This window comes from Athene noctua, chromosome 21, assembly GCF_965140245.1.
Source record: "Athene noctua chromosome 21, bAthNoc1.hap1.1, whole genome shotgun sequence".
Classification (NCBI taxonomy): Eukaryota; Metazoa; Chordata; class Aves; order Strigiformes; family Strigidae; genus Athene; species Athene noctua.
The window spans coordinates 5,984,957-6,008,371 of NC_134057.1; the positions used below are offsets into that span (position 1 = coordinate 5,984,957).

General features: G+C 40.9%; 1 protein-coding gene across 2 annotated transcripts; it reads right to left on the reverse strand.

The window, feature by feature from the left end:
* Positions 1 to 639: 639 nt before the first annotated feature.
* SIRT1 (sirtuin 1) lies at positions 640 to 22,092 on the reverse strand. Of its 2 annotated transcripts, none has more exons than XM_074924426.1 (9): positions 21,645 to 22,092; positions 18,889 to 19,007; positions 17,479 to 17,720; positions 15,999 to 16,151; positions 13,239 to 13,386; positions 9,935 to 10,014; positions 5,542 to 5,728; positions 3,619 to 4,176; positions 640 to 2,732 (listed from the first exon to the last, which is right to left on the reverse strand). In XM_074924426.1, exons 1-9 carry the CDS (start codon positions 22,076 to 22,078, stop codon positions 2,410 to 2,412), a joined length of 2,244 nt encoding a protein of 747 aa, XP_074780527.1. In that variant the 5' UTR covers positions 22,079 to 22,092; the 3' UTR covers positions 640 to 2,409. The 2 variants fall into 2 exon arrangements, with proteins under 2 accessions (XP_074780527.1, XP_074780526.1); XM_074924425.1 differs by having other exon boundaries at positions 18,889 to 19,005; positions 21,595 to 22,092.
* Positions 22,093 to 23,415: the final 1,323 nt, after the last annotated feature.

A 23,415-nucleotide genomic window follows, 5' to 3' on the forward strand; every position in this document is an offset into this window, starting at 1 on the left:
AGCCTGAGGCTGTCTGCTGGCAAGGCACAGCTATCCGTACCCGAATGACCTCTCAGGTGCTGAGACTGACCTGGCAATAAACAAAGGCCGAGGGTAACAGGCGCCAGGGGAGGTGGACAGTGCCTTTAGTAAGGGAGCCCACACGCTGGCCCTGCCCTGGCTGTGGTGTTGGGCCTCACCTGGGGCTGGGCCAGGCAGGGGTAACACCCCCCCCATGTAGGTGATGCCAAAACATGCCCCCAGCTGCTGCGTGGCGCCGGTTCCTTGTGGGAAGGTTCTCCCAGACGTGGCCCTTCAGGGCTGGGGGGGCAGCACCAAGTGCCAAAGCTCAGGGAAGCTTCGGGCTGGGTAGAGGATGGGCGGCAGAGCTGCAAGGTCCCAGAACAGCAGAGACATCTGAAGTTAATGTAAGGCTTGAAAGGAGAAAAGTAGTTTTCTGAAGGACAACACTGCCTTGTGGTTTAGGTCATTTTACCAAGAACAGTGCAGAATAGCTTCATTCAGGCTTTTCTTCTTCCCCATGGGGGCAGATGGAAAAAAGCGATTTACTACGTACTGCTTTACATAGCTAGGGCATGCCTTGACTATAGGGTATCTTAAGTTTTTAAGATCTAACTAGAAATTAACAGAAACCAGAAATCAAATGACAATTTTAATAGACTTTAGAACAGAGTGTACAAGTATAAAACACTGGTTTTGTATTTCAAAAGTTGCAGGAAGATAGCCAGTCATTTTAAACAGTCTTCTACAAAACATATGCCAGTAGATTACATAAAAGACACTATATACAATATAAAAGAGCAGAAAACAATCCTCACTGTAAAAATAATTTAAAACAAAGTATTTCAATTTAAAATATCTCCTATAGCACAAACTAATACATTGTGACATGCAAGTGAAAACTAAACATATTGCATTCTTTAGTGTAGCCAAATAAGAGCTGTATTAAGTCTGGACAATGAGACAACATGCCAACATTTTCTGATGAATACAGGAGGCTGTTCTTAAATATTTATTAACTGATGTATCTTATGTTCAAAGAACAGCTACTATACATCTTCCAAAATGTAATAAATATTAAAGCAAAGTATATGAATAATCTACATCGTAGAGTTCATTTGGGCCAACGTTGAAAAAGTGGTTTATAGAAAAATGCTGTTTCATTTACTACTGCACTGTGCAATTCTACAAAATAGTTCTAAAGGCTTGGAAACAATCCGCACTTGAAAATTTGCAACATCCAGTTTTAAGGCAGCCTAGCACTTGAATATACAATGTTGTAATTTGAGAAGCTGCTTTGCTTTTAATATGCAAGGTGGAGCTAGCAGTTTGAAAATGCTTTTCCCAACCTGAGGCATGACCCCAAACCAGCCTGCTGCCAGGTTGGGTCGTTCATCTGTGTTTCATCCACGCAGCAGTGTACAAGCAGAGGCTCTCACTAGCTGAGTTAGTTGCTCCTGGTTTTGTTGCATCAGGAAGTACAAAGGAAGAGCTTATTTTTTTGTGCCTTCTCACATGCCGGTAGAAACACTATTCTGCAGCAGCCTAGCTTCCACATTAGAGCTGTGGAAATTTATCAAATGCTATTTTTAATGCAAGCTGCACTATATTTGACTTTTGTATACCACGTGAAAAACTTCTAGTGTGGGGGATCCATTTTGTTTAGAACACCAGTATTATAATTGCTAAGGAGCCAATGTCAACATCGCTTCATGTCCACAGGAAGTATTAAACTCAGTAACCTAAGCATTTTCACAGCACTTCTTGATCAGCCTAAAAATCACAGGATTTCTCAAGTGCTCACTGTCTTGTTTCCATTTAACTATCTACTCACATTTAAGTATGTCTCAAACATACAAAGTAACTGTTAAAGCAAAAAATTAGCTGCCACAGTAGGTCTTAGAAAATGCCAGTGTTTAATGACAGACTAGGCAAGAATGAAAGGTTTAGCAGAAGCATAAGGTTTTAAATAAACCAAACTGTTACAAGCGAGAGGTGTGAAAATACCATTCTTTGGTCTAAATTAGCTGTTCCCTTTATATTAGTTTAACATTCCAATGGCTTTTTCAAAACTGTTTAAAAATAATATAAGCTGAAATTCATTAAGCAAAAATATGTATTATATACATGGATGCCTGATCAGACAGATGAACTTAAAAGTGAACATAGTGACAATTGTTTAGATATTCCTAGTACCTTAAAAAAAAAAAAGATGAGTTAGTGTTGAGTGCGCAGTAATAGAATTTTATTGAAAAAGGTAAAAAACTAAGCATGAAAATCTGTTTTAGTTATTTATAAACACTACATCCTTATGTTTTTGTTGCTCTAAATTCAGACGTAAACATTCATTCTGACATGCCAAAGCTCCTAATGCTGGTGGAAAGTTCTTGTAACCAGTCAGTGATCACTTTACAACTTGTTGCTTGGATGATCAGTCCCTGTAGCTTCATTTGTGTAAGCTGACTCATCAGCTGCTGATTCATCTTGTTCAACTCCATCTTCCCCAAAACCAGGTTCCTCTTCCCTTTCAGGAGCATCCTCATCCTCTATGCCATTGTAAAACTCTTCGATCTCACTCTCATCCTCCACATCTAAGCTCTGACTACGACACGAGCCACTTTCACTACTACTCCCGCAAGAGCTAGAAGATATGATATCATCTTCAGAATCTGAGTATACCTCAGCACCATGGAAAATATAGCGATTTGGTGGTAAAAACAGATACTGAGTACCTGAAACAGAATTTCAAAAGTCAATAAAAGGCTAAAATAATTCTGGTTAGAAGGTACACAGTGTTTTTGACAGTGAAACTTAACTCACAGATCAGTTTACATGAGAAACACATTCATTTCCATTTATGTGTATTTATTATGAAGCATAAAATGCTTCACTGGAAAGCCCAGCATTCCTTCTTTTGACACAGAAGAGCATTTAAACTTTAGCAGCTTTTTTCACTGGTTCACATATTCACAGATTTCCATTACTTGTAACAGAACTGGAACCCACTGCACAGACTATCTGGCAAAGTTTAAAACCAACACTGGCTTTGGAAATTTGCAATTTAATACCTGGTTCTTCAGCCCCATGGGTTTTCTAGTGTGGTAACTGCTTACACCAGTTAAGAGACTGGACACTGGAAGGCTTCCTTGGAAAGTCTAAAGTTTCCTTTAAAATATGCTTGGCTCCACCTGTGAGATTTGCTTTTCAACTCCTACCATGGCCTCCTCTTTCAGTTCTACTGCCATACCAAATTCTGACCTAGTGTGACCAGCTTCTTAACACCTGAGGATCAAACTAATTTTCTGAAACTTCATTTGAGAATGTTAGAAACAGATTTATTTTTTTTTTATACCTACCTTCAACCTCCTAACTTTCATCTTTTTAGGGGGTATGTAATCACCGATTATAAAACCTATTATGAACTACAAAAACATTTCCTATCAGCTTCTCCAAAAGAATTTAAGTGATACAATGATGAGTTACGTAGACACTTGTCTGAACAAAAATCACCACCAAACCCCAGATTCCCTCAAGGGTAACTTATTATTACTTTAAAGTAAGTCTAGAGTAAACGTGTCAGCCAAAAAATGCAAAATATTGAAATGAATTAACACTTACCATCCAGCCTTTTGCTAATCTGTTCTTTTGCAGATCTGTTTACCCAGCACTTCTTCAATATTTCATTTCTTTCTTTATTTTCACTGTTAGATCCATTTTCCTTCATTGTTTCAGAGTTCATTAGTTCACTAGTAGGATTTTCAGGATTTTCTGATGATGTCTCTGTGTCCTGAAACTTTTCCTCTGTGCAGGTCCCTTTAGTTTCCGAGACAGGATCACAGTTTTCTACCTTACATTCAGCTGGCTGTTCTGAAGACACCACTGAAGTATCCGGTGGAGTCATTCTCTCTGGTGAACTAGAGTCTTCTGAAATGTTTAAAGGGGTAGGCGGTAGCTCAGACGAGTGCATTTCAAGCTCCTTGTGCGTTCGTGGAGGCTTTTCTGTTATTTCTGAAAGTTTCACCGAGTTGTAGCAAAGTTTTGTATATTCACTACCTAGCCTTTGACATAATTCATTAATAATAACATCACAGTCTCCAAGAAGCTCCACGTCAAAGTGTAGATGAGGCAAAGGTTCCCTATTAATTAAGATCTGAGGCACTTCGTGGGGGATGGAACCTATATATAGAAAAGAGAATTTAAAGGTAGCTGCTTCAGTTGTACTTTCAGCAGAGATCTACTCAGAAAGCTTGATTCCTCAGACTTCTCTTCATACCTTCACTTGCAACAAGACCAAAACAGACAGATCAGGAAGATGACAGGCAAATCTCAAATGTAACGACAGCAGTTTGAGGTGCTGTGCCTGCCGTAGCCTATCTAGACTTTTTTCCACATTTTTTTCAGTAAAAAGGTTCCTCAATTACTGAGAAATACTGACTGCAAGTAATGCTTGGTCAAGTGCTGAATTTATTACAATTACTACTATAATCTCTCAGAAGAATGATGTTGATTTTTTACATTCATTTTATGTACTGAAGTGCACATGAAGAATATCCTGCTGTTAAATGACATCCTCTTAATTAGGCCAAAATATTTCCAGGTACAATCTACACTCTATGGGGTTGCTCAATCCATTTCTCATGTTCAGGCTTCCAAAACCACCAGTTTGGTAACCTAGAATTGACTCCTCAGGTAACCAACTGATGCAATACAGTTCTAGGACACAGAAGGAGCAATTGTTTGCGTAGTGGATTGTAATTTTTTAGTCCTTATGCATTTCCCATCAGCCTGAACACCAGGTTCGGCCTCTTTTATGGCAAAGAGGATGCTACTGCAGAGACCATGGATGTGGTACTGCTCCCAGTCAACAGCAGATAGGAAGCACATATCCTTCCTTCTCAGGCTTACACGTGAAGAGAATTTCTTTAGTACCAGTAAGTCTTGCACTCAGTAGGCAAATAAATCACCTGATGGTATTTTCCCAGCCCTCCTGGAGGGCATTTCTCTATACCATGTTATTAGCAGAGATGTTTTTCCATATCACTTTTAAAAGTTAAGGATCCAAATGGTGACACACTAGATAACGCCCACTGTGTATCATTTAGTATTAAATATTGACTTTAAAATAAGGTACAGCTCAGACACCTGATGTAGTTGATCGACTTTTTGATACTACATTTTATCTTTTTAAAGATGATTCCTTTCTAAGTCTTTCAAGTAACTGAAAGCATATTGCAAGCAGGGAGAGAAATGAATTTTATCCCAGAACAAAGTCATTCAAGTTTTAGGAGAGTGTTTTTTCAGATTATCATTTCATTACCTTGAGATCTGCCTGGAGCCTAGAAAAAGAAGTTAGAATTTGTTACTTCCTCTACCCTGGATTCCAAGTTTACATAGGCAGTCAGTTTTTATCTTGCAGAACTAGATGCTTAATCTAGTTTATTCACTGAATCAAGTCAAAAGCATTTCTTAAAGCTCTTAACTGAGAATTTCACTTTTGATTGAAATTTCTGGAAGGAAACATTACCAGACAGAGTCACTTACTTGGAATCAATGCTACTGGTCTTACTTTCAGTGAAGACCCAATGACAATAAGGAGATCGACTTCATTTTTGTCGTACTTCATGGCACGATGGAACTGCTCAGGTAAGTTCTCTCCAAAGAACACTATGTCTGGCTTCATGATAGCGAGTGGTTCATCAGGTGGACATCTGGGACATCTAGGTACAACCTGCATTAGAACAGCTTCTATTACTGCAATTCAAGGCTGCACCCTTGGAAACCTCAGATTTTAGCAATTCACAGTGGCTTCTTTTGGCAAAAGACAAATGTCAGTGATATTGCCTGACTTCATTTCTCTGCAGATAGATTGACAAGAACATTTCTTACTCTAGCCTGCAGGAACTGCACACAGGAATACAACTACAGCAGGAATAAAGAGGGAGTCCTCTTAAGTCAAAAGGGAGAAACCACGCAGATCTACACTACAGTTATTACCTGACGACTAAGCCAAAGTCCAGAAGTCATGCTCAGCACCAATAATTACCTCCTATTTGACAGGAATATATTCTTCTGGGTTTAATCATTACAAAAACGTAGATTTTGCTGTCAGCTTCCATTGTAGGATCTGATAGAAAACCCTTCCTCATCAAAGAGCATGTTGTAGAGCTTCACCTCTCTCCTCTCCTCCAAAAGGGTATCCGTGTTACACACGTAAGATGGCACTGTAGCAGGTGGCTAGCAAAAAGCATACAGGTCAAGACAGAGGAAAGACCTTTCGTCTGGGGTCCATTTTAAATTTTGCTAATTCCTCCAAAACTAGAACCGAATCCTTATTCACTAAAAAAAATGGATGAGAGTTATGTTTGTGGAGAAGTAGGATCCCTCTCCTCCTGAAACCAGAGGATTTTCTCATCTTTGGAACCTCTTTCAACTCTTCCCTATCTTAAGACTTTTTCAGAGAGAAGAAAAGCAAGGTGAGAGATATGTGCACAGGCAATACTTCAATTACTACTGAGAAATTTTTCTTTCAAATAGTTCAAGTCTTCTCAGCTGTAGTGTTTAAATACGATACACCAGAATGAATCTAAGGAGCTGAATGTAGCTGCAATCCTAGAGCCGTCATACAAGCAAATCAGTGCTATGTAAAGGTGTAGAGAGATGTATATTACCTATTGTAATAGGAAAATATACGAAAACTGACACGTAAATGCATAACAACTCCCTCTTGTACAGAGAACATATGCAGAAAGAAATAATACAGAACTTATCTTCAATCAAACAACTAGTTTATGGATGCCTGCTGCAGGACAAGAGACAATGCTGTCTGAAGGAGAAAACATCACAACTAAAAGGCTTCCTCTAGTGTCAAAGGACCTTTCCCAAAAATTTAAGTCTTCGAACAAAGAATCCAATCCTTCTTTGAAGAAAACCTTGTGGAGGGATGCGTAAGAAGCAATATGGCGCAAGAACTAGGAACTGGTATGGAGGAAACCTTCACCATATACCCAAGCTGAAGAGCATGTAGTAACCCCACACTAAAGGGAAACCAACTAAAGAATTCCCCAAAAAGAGCAGATGGGTAGAAGGAATCTTGCGCTTTTTCCTCAGATCTTTACATACTAGAAAGAGAGTTCATAACACACAAACAGCTTAAACTTTACTGAAGCTTTTTACCCTGCTGCCTCTTCTGTTGATGTTAGTGATGACTTTGCACTTTCAGTTGGAAGCTTGAGGAGGAAAAATAATTTTCTCTGTATTAGGAGGAAGATGAAATGAAGAGCTCTAACTTTTGGTTTAAAGAGACCAAGTAATATAATATTAACTCTGTGTCCATCATTTCTCACAGGAAGTCCAATGACTTGTGACTTAGCAGATCTCTGTAGAGCAACTGATGTCCCTATCCAGATCATGTGAGTCCCTGTAATGGGCCCATAAATGCATTTCAACACTACACTACTCACCAGGTCCTCTGCTAATCCTCTGAAAGGTCGTCAGTAAGGGGGAAGATCTATTCCAAGAGCTGAAATTGATACCAAGAAGTTAAAGCTAGATAATTGGCCAGTCAATTGCCTGGGGTCCTCTTTCCCTCCAGAAGCAGCACTCCCCCAGAATCCCACCACCTCTGCGGATGTGTCTGTCTAATGAAAGAGAAATGGAATTTCTCATTGACTACTGATGTTATCCATATATCAAACCCAAGATTAGTAAAGGTTACACTGGCTTAAGAATATCCAAAACTGGTGCACATTTTCTATTTCTTTGGCTGCTTCTTCCTAAATCTGAGATGCTTTCACTATTTCTTGAAGCTACCTAAAATCATCAAAAGCAAAGTAAAAGTGGTATTTTTGGAAGTGACTGACAATTGTTTTACTCAGAAGTTCTGTGTGTGATTTATAAATGCTGCTGCTTCTCATCCAGAAGGATGGTTGGGTACAGCAACCAAGAGAAAGGATCTTGCTAGAGGGAACTAGCGTGTTGTCTTGGAAGTGGCAAAAGAATCAAGAGCAGTAACAAGAAATTGGTAGTTTTCTAAAACGATGTTCTCGGACAATTCTCAGTCTATGCTGAAAAGAAATCCTGGCAGAAAGATGCTAACTAGACTCACTTCCTTGTGAAGCACTTATGACCACGAGGGGATGGACCAGAGCAAAGGAAAGGTAGTATTTTCAGGGAAAACGAAGGACCTGGGACCATGTATAACTGAACTTTCAAGTAGTGGAGAACAGCAGAGACTAGAAGCTGGACCATCTATTGGAACCCAGGTGCCAAAACCATATTTGTGAAGGAGGACTTCTTAGAGCATGAAGCTGTTGAAATGGACAGTGTTTGGTTTCGTAAGTACAGAACAGGTTTCTTTTGATATATAAAGAACCAAATTCTATATTCTAGAGAGGCAGTGGAAAAAGAAACTGCATAGCACTGCTTTGGGAAATTCAGGCTACAGAGTAAAGATAATGATGGCAAATAGAACGATTTTTTTTTTCAGGCATAAAGGAGAAAGGATGTTGTCTTTCAATAGCTGTATTTCTTGTGTGAAATGCTATTTGGCAATAGCCATATTTATATTCTATTATGAAAATAATTCAGTTAAAGCTAAGGCCTGCCCTGGAAAGATATACTTGGCAGCAGTACTGTGAGATCAGGGATGAGAGACTGTGAAAAGCTCCTTCAGTCCCATCTTGGGAGTAAGAACCCTCTTTGTTCTCATTATGCAGAATTACTGCTACCAGCTGCCTCTCTTCACTTCCCCATGCTTCCATTACTGACACCAGCAGGGACGGGCCATCGGGGCACAAGTTCGGTTCAGCATATGAACACACGACGATTAAAGTGCTGTTAGAAAAAGGAGACCCAACCACTAACAATCAAAACAGAAAATTACAACATGCTTAGGAAGGTTGTTTAGAAGGAAGAAAACCTAAACTCCAACCATCTGGCTTTGAAGGTAAAGGAGCAGCAAACATCTGTAAGATAAAAAGTTCTCAAAAATAATATTCTTAATAGCAAAGTAAATGAGATTTCACATTCAGTATTTCAGTATTATAAAGCTTCAGGCTTACAAGATTCATATTTCTTAAAGCTTTAACTCCAACATCTCTTTGAAAGGTACTCATCAAGTTCTATTTCAAATGTAATACCTGAAAGATTTATATCCCTTAAGTTGCAACTGCAGACTCTTTTAAGCATTTATCAGAAAAACAAGAGCCTACAGAAAAAGTCACCTTCCCTTTGTATAAATAAAATCTTTTTGATCAGAGAATCACCATCTCCGTTCATTCAGAAGGGGAAGAAAAGCAGAGGGTCTTGCCGAGCCAAAGGTTTATCTGCTCTGACAGAGCAGAACCGACTCCTGCCTTGGCTCTGGGGCACTTCACACCCAGATGGGGGGAGTTCAGGATATGGAATAGTTCAGAAGTCCTAGAAAGCAACATCCAAGATCTCATCTTATCCTCTTCCTTGCTCACCAGCTGCTCTGTGGTTAGCAATTGCTCCGTGTATCATCTACTGTTCAAACATATTTTTAATGCAGGTAAATGCTCAAAGAGTGACGGATGTTATAGCTAAGAACGCCTTCTCGGGGGGACTCTGAGTGCAGATTAACATAAACCACATAGAAATCCAACTTTCTACTTACCGTTTTTTAACCTCTACTTTTCTCGGAGGTGCCATTAAAAATGAACTCATGGTTTTGTTCTGCTTTTTCCCATTACCTCATTTTTGCAGTACAGTATTTGAGTATACTTCTAAATACTAGAGGAAATGCTAAAATACAGATAGAAACTTTTATGAAATGCATGCAAAGATTGTAGCCTTTTAAAAGCAGATCTTCTAAGCAATCCAAGTGTGGTGGTTTGGGATGTAGGATTTTTTGTTGTTTGTTTTGAGAGAGAATTACTTGTTAGAAAGCTGCAGTGAGTTAAAGTAAATTTTTTACCTGATTGAAAATATCTCCTCGAACAACTTCACAATCAACTTTGTATTTACAGATCAGGCAGGAAGCTGTTGCAAAGGAACCTGAGGGGAAAAACCCGTATGGTAGAAATAAGGATTTTCAGTCATTCAGATTTGGTCTTTTTGCCCAAACTGTTTTGACACAAAGGCTGTTATGTTGCAGTGCTATAAAAAAAATCAGTCATTAAAAAGTAATGTAAAATTAGGAGAAGATACTTGTAGTATTAAAAGTAGTTCTTCCAGATGTTAGTCAGCAGAAATCTTGTTTTAGGAGTAGTGATATACCACATGCATGTGAATACAAATTATATTGTGTCCTTTCCTTCCCCCAACCTATGTGCAAGCATATAGCAAGAGGGGGGAACAGAACCTTCCCTTTTCCTCTTTACACAACAGTGCCGACAGCTCTGCAAACAGCAGCAGCAGAACATGAAACCACAGGAACTCAAGAAGCTGTAAGGCAAAATAACTATGAAAATGTATTAGTAAAGATTTCACTAGAGGCAACTAAATAGCAGTTCTGTTCCTTTCAGGAGAAGTGAGAAGTTACAGCTATATTGTTCAAATTGAAATACTGCTCTGAACTGGGTATCCAGCGTAGCTACTGTGTTTGTTACTTGGCAAGACTGTGTTAAGGTTGTTGCCCCACCCAGCCACTTGGCAGCTCTCACTGGCCTGTTCCTGAAGCAGCTGAAGGTGATGCCCGAGCATCTGGTAGAGCTTTCTTGTCTCTATCCATCTCAAGGGAAACCTTCTCAGGTGGCTAACACACACATGAAAATACAGCGTTGAAGTCTTTGTGGCAAACTAGAGTGACCTTTGGGTGCACAAATGTCCAGGAGAGATACACCTCAAGGCCTTTTATCTGTGGCAGGAATAATACTAGTAAGTTGACACAATGATGAAGAATAAAGTAGAAAAACTGATGGATTTTCTCTTAAAAAAAAAAAGAGACTTGGGGGTCTTTGAACCTGCACTGGAATGTGCCACTCATACAGCAGAAATCTGGAGCTCTCTAATTTATAATGGTGATACAAGGGCACTAAGAAAACTCTGTGACAGAGTAATGTACAAGGGGATACATCAGCCTCTCTCCAAAACAAAACTTTTAGAACCGTTAAGATAACCATTAAGGTGTTGAAAGCTCTGCGGAAGCTAGAAACACAGCTAAAAACCTCTGGTACCAAAACTTTATCTGGACTTTAATTTTAAGCCACCCAAACCCATGTCTCCTGCTCATAACCTATGCACAGCAGCCAACCAACACTTACACTGCTAAATGAAGGGATTCTGGGGCTAAGAACAACAACAAAATACACTCTGGGGACATTGAGTTTTTCTGTGCATTCACTCTTTGTCTTACCCAGATAAAGAGCAGGTCATTGCTCTAATGTTCAGTCTGCTAATCACTGCTGGCATGGGAAGTGCACAGCTTCTGAAACACTTGCTCAGCACAGCGCCTCCCAGAACCTGAGGGATTCCAAAGACTACAGGAAGTATGACAGTTATTTGCTCATTATATTTTGTTTATAGTAATAATTTTGGCCTTTATACAGTGTTAGGGATATATCTGTCAGGCTAGCAGACCTAAGCCTAAGTCATCTGTTGCTACCTACTCGCAACTTTAAATTGTGAGTTATTTTTCACCATCAGAAGGATCAAGCAGTTACACGGCCCCAAGCAGGAGTCATGTACCCAGCAGGCTGCTGCCTCCATCATTCAGGTACAGCAATGCCAAGGAATATGATCTAATTCCAGACATGTTGGCTGAATGCAATAGAAATTTTAAATTCAGAAAATGCATTTCAGATACAGTAGTTTTCATAGTAGTGACTTTCCTGCAGTGTGAAAGGGGTTCAGAGTTCATATAGAACTCCCCAGATCACTGCAAGTTTCCTTGCCATTTGACACAGTCACTATTAACTTGCCAGTGCTATACAAAAATGAATAAATACAGCAGTATGAACCTTTCTACATAAGAGTTTCAGGTTCTCTTTAGCCACTGCCATTAGTCAACTAGCATTTGTTAAAGGGCAGCATATTGTATGTTGGATAAAGCCCAATGTGCTCAACCTTTGCTAATTTCCAAAGGCCTCAATCTCAAAGTCCATAGCATGTTTTTAAAGAATATTTTTTAATTTAAAATCAACTTATACAGGACATACACTAAAGACCGTCTGAAATCTAATTACTGTAGTGTACAGATGAAAAAAAATGGGAAGCCTGAGTGTGGCAGTGATGTACAAAAACACAATATCTAAGAAGTTCATGATAAATACCTCATGCTGAATGACAACCAAAAGAAAATGCAGGATACACTAAACACAAATGGAAACTAGCACTAGATTTAGATTATTCAACAGGTAGGATTCTACTGTGTGCTGTTTGGTCACCACAACAGAGCACCATGTTTGCTCTGTCTGAAAAAATGAAAGGGACTGATCTGGCACTGAGCTAAGCTTTGTAGATAAGGAAACCAAGTGAGTTTGGTCCATGGAAGAGGTGGAATAAGAGAGACAGGTCTTACAAACAGGCCAACACTGCTTTTAAACAATTTATTTATCAGAAGTCTACTAAATGATCCAAATGTGCACTTTAAGAACTAATTTTATGCATCCTTTCCTTAAAAATGAATCCTTGGACTTAGCTTGACATTTGCAAGTCCTTGGAAATGGAAAGGATATCAAGCAACTAATTAAGATATTCCACTTGATTTGGTATCATAATTACAGAATGTGTATGACACTGTAAAAAGATTATCTTCAATTCAACTGAACTGAACTGGTGATTAATCCACAGTATTTTATACATGAGGTAAAGTCACTGAAGCATCAGGATGTTTTAAGATTTCAATGGAATATAACCTAAGTAAAGAATCAGGTAACAGCCAAACTCCGTTTCATCAATAGACAGTGAGAGGCACCTATGAAAAGACCGATTTCCACACTATGTTCTCAAACGTGAATATAAAGAAGCAACAAATATATTTTAGATGTTAAGGTCTAAGCTTGTGTAAACAGGGTGTGGATCTTCACTGATACACAAAGACTACCATTTAGCAAGCATAATTTCTGAACAAAATATTTCCACTTGCAACACTTTGGATTTAAATACATAAGCTACCTAAAAAAAACCCCAAACCACAACATTTTAAAAGCAGAGTATTTGTTGCCAAGAGATACTAATTAAAGAAAAAAAATAAATTTATTCCAATACTGATTACCTTGTCACATGGACCAGTAAAAATCATTCCTACACATAAAATAAGTGAATCTAGAACCACTAACCATGACACTGTATTATCCTTTGGATTCCTGCAACCTGTTCCAATGTGTCTATGTTCTGAGTATAGTTGCGAAGTAGTTTTCCTTCTTTATCCATCAAAGCTATGAACTTGTGACAGAGAGATGGCTGGAATTGTCCTGGATAGATTTCCTAGGGAATTCAGAAGTACATTAGAATGGCTACATAATGTATTTATGTATATTTATAATATGTATTTATTCCAACTGCAGCAATTCACATAGAGCTAAATATTATCAATAATGCTTATACCAGCAGTTAATATTATCACTCTGCATTTTGCCATTTCTCTCAGTCTTCTTTCAACAGCTGAGCTTCTGATCAGGATGAATTGCTCCACCCAAGTTGGTATTTTGTTCTTCACACAGTATAAAAGCAAGGTTTAGATCTTTTTTTTGGTTTTGAGAACTATGAAATAGGAAAGCTTTCTTCCTCTGTAATAGTCAAGTAACCTCAACGTTTGTTATTAGAAACATACATGGTTTAACTGCAGTCCAACAAAAATTTCATGAGGAATTTGGATTCTGGTCGTTTGGTTTGTGATCAGCAGCCATTCGTAGAAGATGGAAGCTCAGAAAGCAGAACAGCACTGGATATAAACGGCAAGACAGGTGGTACTCAGACCAGCTTTGCCAATTTAGCCAGTTACAGCAATCATCAACTAAAACCATGCTCTGCCTTAGCAGAGCAACTCCACGGCGCCTGATAGAGGAGGTCAGTATACTACAGAGCATATGGAAAAAAATGTAGGCACTTTTGTAGAATGATGGGATGTTTGCTCACAGTGAACAAGGAGCCTGCCAAAAGGCAAGATGAAATGTGGGCACCCAGCTGCAAGCTTCTCTCTAGGAACCTCTGTCTAGAGTTGAGCACCCCATGGGGCAGCTCTGGTGGCTGTGCAACAAGGACAGCACCACCACCACCACTCTGCTGCTCAGGAGGATTTATTTATTTAAGGAAGGAACTTGAATTCCAGACCAGTTGCACTTTCACCACCCAGCTGGGCTGGAGCCTCACCTGGGAGAGTGAGGCTCTTTTACAGAAAAAGCACAAGAGTCACTGGCCCACAGATAGTCAGCCAAGAGGCAGCTGCAGCCTCCCTTTACCAGTAGATACTTAAGTTGAACCAAGAGTTCTAGCACAACAGTGAACTTTGTGACTGCTCTGCCTTCAGCTACCATGTAGCCTATTAACAAACAAAAAAAGACTTTTTGAAAGCATTTGTTTTTCCCCAAAATATTTCAAGTTACTTATTTTTAAGCAACATGGGTCTTTGGACTTAAACTGCAGCAATGATCAATGATTGCTCGTAGTGTTATTGCCTACATTATGACTAGGCATAGGCAGCTATAATCAAATATTCCTGTGTTCCTAACAGCTTTTATAGTCTGAAAAAGCAAGACAGGTTCTGCCACTGAGCTCTGCAAATTTATTTGCTGTTCTTTGCCCCTAGAATTAAAGGAGCCTAAGATTCCACAGAATAATAAAAATAAAATAAAATCAATTATTCTGACTGAGCTGATGGACAGAAAAGAAGAAATTATTTTAGTACAAAAGGACCAGCCAAATTGGATTTGAACTATTCTGGTAAAACCTGTGTATAGACACACTTTAAATAACTTGGATTTTTGGGGTTGTGGGTTTCTTTTTTTTTTTTTTTAAATATATATTAATTACCCAAGGGACTGAGTATACTAATGAGCATCAAAATATGTTGTATCTGGATAGGAGGCTTTCAGATAAAGCCAAGTAGGTGAAGAATGCATTGATTTTTCTTTGCCAATCTTTACAGCATAACAGAGCAGTAGTACAACTTGTGAGTGAAGGGAAGAAAGAGTGAACACAACTAATAGTGGTTGATTTTCACAAGTCCTTACTGGTCCTGTAGCAATTCTTACAATATTTCAGTTTTTATTTTTTTTGTCTGAATGAAATTTCAGACTAAATGCAATTAATTTTTTTTTGTTTCTACATACGTCTACAGCTTCTACAATTCCTTCTTGTCTTGGAGATGTACTCCCTGCTTTTTGAACTGTTTAATGTCACTAACATCTTTTCAAGAACTGGTGCATTCTCACTTTTAAGCAGACACAGTCCCTGCAAAAAGGCTTTAATTCTCTAAGATGTACAGATCCTTGTGACAGCTATATCAAAACCTGAAACAAGAACAAACTTATTAGTGCAGGAAGCTGCTTTAGTCCTCTTACTGTAAATACAGTGATAAAATGCAAATGTATTGTATGACACTGAAAAGCATGCCACGGCATATAAAATTCCTATGTAGCTTTCCACATTACTCATGTGCTGGTCAAAGATTTCTCATATTCTTGCATTTTTCAGAGAAAGTAAAAGCATCTAAGATTATTGAGGGTCAATCAAATAACTACAAGTTTTTGATTATCCTCCCTAAAGTTAAGAGACACTGTTTGAAATGGCTGTATATATAATGAACTTGTAACAGTAATAGTAAAAACTAAGCTTAAAAAGAAAAGAGAGAATGTTGCTGATTATTTCTAATAAGGCTAATATATGGTTGCATATGACTGAAGTAACAGAGAAGATATAAAACTGATACACTGCAAAGACCTGCCCAAGGAGAGAGGTTGTCATGCCACTGAGATCACTCATTAAAATAAATTCAATATATTAACATATTTTTCTATTTCTATTCATCTCCAACTGATGCAATTTAATATTGTTATCTGTCTTCACTGACCAAAATAATAACTGTTGGAAAACCATACCTTTGCAAACTTAAAAAATGGCCTGGGATCCTTTCTGAAGTATTCTATATCAAACATTGCTTGAGGATCTGGAAGGTCTGGGAAGTCTACAGCAAGGCGTGCATAGATGCCATCTCTTGATCTAAAGTCAGGTATTCCACAAGACACAGACACCTGAAATATATTTTTGCAATCTGAAGTAAGTAAAACTACACATTCAGCTATAAAGAGCTGCTATGATACAAACTATGTGGGAAACCACATTTCCATATGCTCACAGTGCTCAGAAACATTAAGAACAAAACCAGTCTAGGTTCTCTGTATTTTTTTTCTTTTTTTTTTTTTTGCTTCTTCTTTTTTTGGACCAAAGTAACAATTCCCAAATCACAAGCAGAAGAAACAGCACAGAAACAAAATTTGACAACTGGACAAAGCAACCCTTTAGTACAATCTGTACAGGCAGTAACAGGACACCAGAACTGACTTTTATTACTGGAAGTTTTGTACGTAGTGAACAAAAATTTGAAATACTGTTGCATTAAATTTGATTACTATGTGTTCACTGATCTGCCAACTTAGGCTTGTTCAAGGTGGTTGATTTTTTTTTTTTTTTTTTTTACATAAACACAGTAACAAATTCTTGCTTTTGATGAATAAACCTCTTTCGATGAACAAACATTGTCTATCAAAGTATTGTATAGTAGTCAATAGAGACTAAAACTTATTGTCTCAGACTACCCCAAAATACTATGGGAAGAGGAGGAGAAACAGGTGCATGATAGCAATTATAGAAAGAGCAAGGTTGGGTAACAGAAGTAGCAGTGCTTTTTTAACATGCTGATTTGAATTACTCATCTTTTCTGAATGGTGTCACACCCTCTGTGTATGAACAACAGAAGCAAAAAATGATCGACTTTTGTATCATCATCTGGTACATAGGTATAAAGCTGCAAATGTACAACAGTTTGAAAACGGTCTTTAGTAAAACAGTGAGTAATGTTATTACCATCACAGAGCGGCCTATGTTAAAAGTAAAACTCAGTTTACTGAAACCTAATCAAACTCTCCTTATAATCCTCCCCCCTGAACTCTTTTTTTTTTTTAATTATTCTGTTCTTCTAGTCCCTCTAGCTCCATCAGGTATTTTAAGATCCACTGACATTTTGTTTAAAAAATGTTTACCTCTGTTTCAAATGAAAAAATGACTAGGATAGAAAATCTTCTGAAACAGGCAGATGTGATCTTATTCCGTAACTATTTCACATGGAAGCAGCCGTTTAAGAATATTTTCTATTAAGACAGGATCTTGTCATTTCCAACTTAAGCTCCAGTCTTGCAGTGTGCATCATTCTAGTGGAGAGCTGTGCCTGCTCTTCCCATCTAGCACAATTATTTGATAACAAGCACTGCGAGGGTCACATCACCTGCATGCTGTAGAGCACTGGATAAGTATTTAACAACTCTCTCTATATTCTCTCACAGTCATTGCAGCAATACGTACCCCAGCTCCTGTCAAGACCATTATTTTTTTGCATTCTTGTAAAAGTTTCACAGCATCATCAATAGTATTAATATCTTTTCGCTTTTTTCTTTTTGGTGGTTCTGAAAGAATGTTTATAACAATTTGCCACAGTGTCATATCATCCAGTTCAGGTGGAGGGATTGTTTCTGGTAGCAGGTCTTTCAGAATTGTCCGTGGGTCTGTACCTAACATGAGATGCTGCTGAACAAAAGTGTAGGGACCTGAGAAAATTAAAAAATTATAAACATTTAAATTAAGTCAGGTATTTCAGATTATTATGATCATCATCCATTTATTAATGCTTGCTACTACAATTTCATTAATGCAATTTAATGCTTTATTCATCAAAACCCCAGTATGTTTTGCTCTAAATTCTGAAGTGATAGCACAGCTAGGGTTTTTACTTATTTATTATTATTTTACGTTAACCCATGAAGGATTTCCTCAAAAGTTAGTCACGGCAGAAATCCCAGTTCATAGCAAACATGATGGCTCTTAGAAGTTCACTTATTTAGCACCAAGATTTTCAGAACCAATCTTTCCAGAAACATTCCTGATTAGAGCGGAAGAAAAATAGGTAAATCTTAAGGTAAACCAAGAGGACCCAAATAGCAATCACTAGGCTAGTTACAACTCATCTAAAGAAAGCAACTGTTAATAGATATTTACCCAAAAGGTACCAACAGTGATCCTATAATGAGGGCTCAACAAAGACAACACATGGGCATATTTTAAGTGAAATATTGTGTTATCATCATGCATTTTCTTGCCGTTGCTATTATCAACACTGGCAAAATGAATGCCCTGGTGTTATCATGTCTGCATAAGACCTCAAGTCCCAACCCCACCTCATCCTGGAAGCCACTGTCCCACACAAATCACAAGCGACCTTCACAGTTATCTCGTCTGTGTGAAGCAAGAGCTTTCCACTGTGTTCCTAACTGCCATGCTTCACAGATCTGTGGCTAATATGCAATATATATGTGGACTAATAATTCCCAAACGGATGTAACACTTAACACAGTGAGCCCTACAGCTGGTTAAAATCATATGAGAATTCTCTTGTTCCTTAAAGAATTAATACTAAGTAAATAAGCTAGAAATATGCCATAAATCTGTTCAATTTAGAGAGTCTGTGTGTATGCTTTTAATACGGATCACAGCAGGATTTCAACACAAAAGACACTGACAATTTTAATGAAAAACGTACAGGTTCATTTTTAAACTCCTTAAACAACATATAGAATACAGTCAACAACTCTAAGCTGTTCAAAAGCAGTAATTGCCAATTTTTTTTTTTTGTAACAGAAGCAATAATTTGAAGACTGGGAAGAATTAAGCAACTGTTCAAAGGCAAACAGCATCTAAGAACATTATATAGGCTTCTACCTATACGCGGTCTTGGGGTCCAATCGCTAGAACTTGCATGTGAAGCTCTGTCATCTTCATCACTATCACAGGAGTGAAAACCATTGGCTATGATTTCATCACTAAAAAGGAAGTTATCTGCAAGACAGCACAACAATGACAGGTTACACGTGGGCCAAATGGCACAGATCTATATTTAAACACATCACAAAACCTAAAATTGTATGCTTAGAAATTTGATTGCAATGAATTACAAATAGGCAGGTTTGTCACTTAAGACGCAGAAAATTTCTACCTTTTTTTGACTTTATAGATACGGTTTCAAGCCTTCAGTAGATTTACTGCAGGATTTGCTATCTTAATACTGGGCTTCAGTGGGCTGGATATTGACCTTAGTGAAATTTTCACTCTATGAAGTGTTGAGCATTAAGGATTTTGTATCTTTAAAAAAAATCCAAATGTTTTAAAAGTACAATTAAAATTTCCTTTCTCTTACAATTCTCACTTCATTCAGCTGAGAAATTGAATAAAATGAAAATGTGTCACCATTTATAGACCAGTCTTTGACTAGGTTTTAAGAGCACAACATCTTAAAAAGAAACTCACAAATACCCATTTGGACACAACTGAGTTACAGAATTTTCGTAGGCTGTTACCCTGCAACAGGCGACCACATACACACGATATTTCAGTTATGACAGAAAATGTGCTACCTTGAACCACCTTCACTAAGTGTCTCTCATCCATTTTACCCAGCAGCTGGGTTTGGCTTAGAGTACCACATAGTTCCTTCAGCTCAGCTCATGGCCTTAAGCCAGAGTAACTCAATCTAACTTCATCATGTATCTAGATGAAAGAGTCCAAAGAGAACGAGATACTTGTCTTACAGCATGCATTACTAAACTAACATTTACGGGGAAATCTAAATTTTAACCTGAGCAGCTTATTAGAATTTAGACTACAAAACTTTATTTGCTTTATTAAAAACAGACACAGCAACTTAATTTGTTGAAAATCTAAGACTATGAACAAAGGAGAACAAGTTTCAATCATGCTCTCTAAAGCAAAGAATCACTGTAAGAATTTTCAATCTCTATTTGAATACACCCCTACAATATTTTAGCTAGGTTACTTCACTCTTAAATAAAGACCACCACAAAACATAATTTTTATAATTCAAAGATTGTGTTGTCCTGTTCTTTCCCTTGTGACATAAAATTAGAATGGAAAAAGGTAGAGGTCAGAAATTTGCTTTTTGCATATGCTGTCTTGTTATTCTGAGACCACAGGTGTTCACTGACATTACTATTTCTCACTATTCATCTACATATTTACAGCATTTCACTTCCATCTCATTATGCATGAGGTTTGTAAGCTTATTATGCAAAAAGCATAATGGTGAAGAAAAAAAGTTGATTAGTACATATCAGCAACTGCGAAGTGCAGATTTTACTATAACAACCTTTATATCTACTGTATAAAAAAATTAAAGCTTACATTGTTTAAGACTCATCATAGACAAGTCACATTGTCTTGTATTTAAGAAACAGTGACAGATAACAAGCAGGCTAAAGGAACAGTTTAAATTACAACACGCCCCGTGCATTAGTTTGATCCCTAAAAGGACTAAAGGGAACGCTTGCCAGAACTCAGCAATTCGCAGCAAAACATGCCTGAGGGTCTCAGTAACTTGAACAAAAAGGCTTCATATGATAAGAGTTCATTAACTTTAGTCCTGTGCTGTTCCGATGAAGTTTTTAAATACCAACGCTGTTCCAACTTACACAGCTCTGTCCTCTTTTGGATGGTTTTTGCACAGGCTGAAGTTTTCTGTAGAGTTTTACTATGGAGTTAAAGGTAAAATATCTTTAACTGCATTCCAGGACAGAACGTAAAGACTCCACTGGCAGAATGCAGTATATGACACCTTCTAAGAAGTCTTTCCACAGCCCTACCTTAAAAGACAAAACTAACAAAAAAAAACCCAAACCAAACAACTCTTAACAGCTATCTGTTTCAGTAACGCAATGGAAGGTACTTTTATACTGATACTGTCCAAACGGTATGCTTCAAACGTCATCTGCAAAGAAACTTTTTAGAAGATTATAGTTTTGTGCTGCACACTGAAACCTTAACCAGGACTGTAACTTGAAGTTATTTAAAGAATTGTTCAAGACCGTTGCTCCTGTGCCGTCTGTGCAAGTTTCCAAGAAACGTAAATAAAATCATTACCACGGCAGGAACTGTGAAAAGCAAACAGGGCTTATGATTTTTCGTTTTTAATAACTTGTTGCCAGCAACACAGCAAAATAAACGTTTTCCGACATGAGAGACGAGTCGATCTCCTTCTACGAGGCTCAGCACAAGAAACGAGAGGCTCTGACAAGGACTGATTAAAATTAGAATTGATTAGGTTTAGAAAAAGGGATTCAGCGGCTCGCTCGGGTTTGCACTCAACGTACGGTTAAGGAAGGAGACAGAGGCGCTCGGTGATGCCTCCCGGGCCCGGCACAGCCTGCGGCAGGGGAGCACTGGGAGAGCCCGGGCGGCTGCCGCGGCGAGGCGCCCGCGGGGAAGGAGCCGGCCCGGAGCCGGCCCCGAGCGCCCGCGCAGGGAGGAGGGAGCCCGCGGCGGGGCTGCGCGGCAGGGCCGGCCCCTCGCGGGGCGGCCGCGGCCTGTGCCGGCGGGCCGGGAAGGGAGGGAGGGAGGGAGGGGGTAGTTCCTCACCGGGATGCAGGGCCGGCGCCTCGGCCGCCCCGTTTGAACACTGCGCTCGCCTGCAGCCAATGGCCGCCTCCGCCGCGTCTTCACCGGGCGCCGCCTCCGCCCCCTCCCCCTGGCCCCGCTGCCGCGGCTGCGGAGGCGGCTCCGCCCGGGGCAGGCCCCACAGCCCGGCCCTATTGTCCCCGACGCTCCACACCGCCGCCGCCTCGTCGTCCTCCTCTTCCTCCTCCTCCTCCTCCTCCTCCCGCGCCCGGCCGCCGCCATCGGCGCTCACGGCCGCCGCCTCGCCCGGCGGCTCGGCCACCAGAACGGCGGCGGGCGGCGGCCCCGCGCCCCGGTCCGGGCGTTGGGCGGGCACCGCGCCCCGCCCGCCGCCGCCGTCTTCCGAGTCCAGGCGCTGGCGCTTCAGAGCGGGCTCGGCGCTCTCGGCCGCGCCGCCGGGGCCGCCGTCGCGGGGCCGGAGGAGCGAAGTCTCCTCGTCCGCCATCTTGGAGTAGCAACCGCCGCCCCCCGCCCTCCCGGCGCAGCGCGCAGCAGCGCCTCCGCCACAGCCCCCTCCCCCACCCCCAGGGAGCGATTTAACCCCGTCACGTGACCGCGCCGCCGCCCACGCGGGCACCCGCCCCGCGGAGGCCGCAACAACAACAAACCGGGTCACGTGACGGGGGAGCGCGGCAGAGGGGGCGGCCGGGCGGGGCTCCCCCCTCACGTGACCCTCGTGCCGCCCCCCGCCTCCCGCCATGGTGGTTTCTGATCACGTGGCCGCGTGTCCCCGCGCGAGCCTCGCCCAGGAGCGGGGAGAGCCCCGGGGCGGGCCCGGCCCCCCGCGTCCCCCCGCGTCCCCCCGCGTCCCCCCGCGGCTCCCCCGCGGCCCGTTCCGCACTGCGGGGCGCGGTTCACGGGCGGGGCGGCTGCCGCCTGCCGCGGGGGGTGGTGTGACCGCTTCCCCGGCCCCCCCGAGGCTCACCCCGCCGCGCGCTCCTCCGCCGGGGCGCTCCTGGCAAATGGCGGCTCCTCTCGACCGGAGCCCTTTGAGAAACCCTCGGGCCTCTCCGAAGTGGCATTTGGGATGGCAGGTGGAGAACGCGTCTTCCCGAGGAACGCACGGTGCTTCCTGGCACCGGCTTCCCGTAGCAAACGCACCGTGTCGGGCTGGCGGGTGTCGGTGCCGCGCCTGGTGAGGTGAAACCCGGCAGGGAAAGCTCGGACGAGTCTCCCTGGGAGCTCGTTTGCCAGCCACAGTGGCGTTACCGAGAGGTTCGAGGCGGCTCCTCGTTTTCTGTAAATGCAAAGCTGAGGGTAAGAAGGATCCACAGGATGGCAGCGGCTGCCCGGGCTGTTGGCGTGCCTGCTGCCTGCCCGGGAGGCTCTGGCACCTGCAGGTTGAGCTGTTGGTGGAGGCGCTTAAATGTATTTCCGTGGTACCTGAACTCCTGGGCCACGGGGAGTTTTTGGGGTGCTCAGCACCTGTGTGAACAACGGCTCTTTTAAGAACCGAACCTGCGTAGCATACGAGAGACCTGATGGTAAAATTCAAGAGTTGGGATTTGCACTTAGTCACAAATTCATTCTTTTCCACATCAGCGTTCTCTGGCGGGATGTGCACAACCAGTAGGTCTGGTGACCTGTGGTTTTCCAGGGATTGCTTCCCTTAGGTAAATCGTAGACAATCCTTAGCGACCGACCTTGATGCTTAATGGTGGACCATCGCTGTATAGTAAGTACAGAGGTACCACGCGTGGGCTTCCTTAGATTTAGTGTCTCTGCCTGGAAGTCTTGTCTGTATACAGCTTGGCCACCTTCCCGGGACTTCTACCAACACAG

Bases quoted from the DNA above. Each gene is read 5' to 3' on its own strand.
- SIRT1 (XM_074924425.1), bottom strand. From the start codon at position 22,078: ATGGCGGACGAGGAGACTTCGCTCCTCCGGCCCCGCGACGGCGGCCCC. The intron at 13,387-15,998 runs GTATGGTTTTCC...TGAATTCCCTAG, and splicing joins CATTTTTTAAGTTTGCAAAG to GAAATCTATCCAGGACAATT. The intron at 4,177-5,541 runs GTAAGTGACTCT...TTCTATATATAG, and splicing joins ACCAGTAGCATTGATTCCAA to GTTCCATCCCCCACGAAGTG.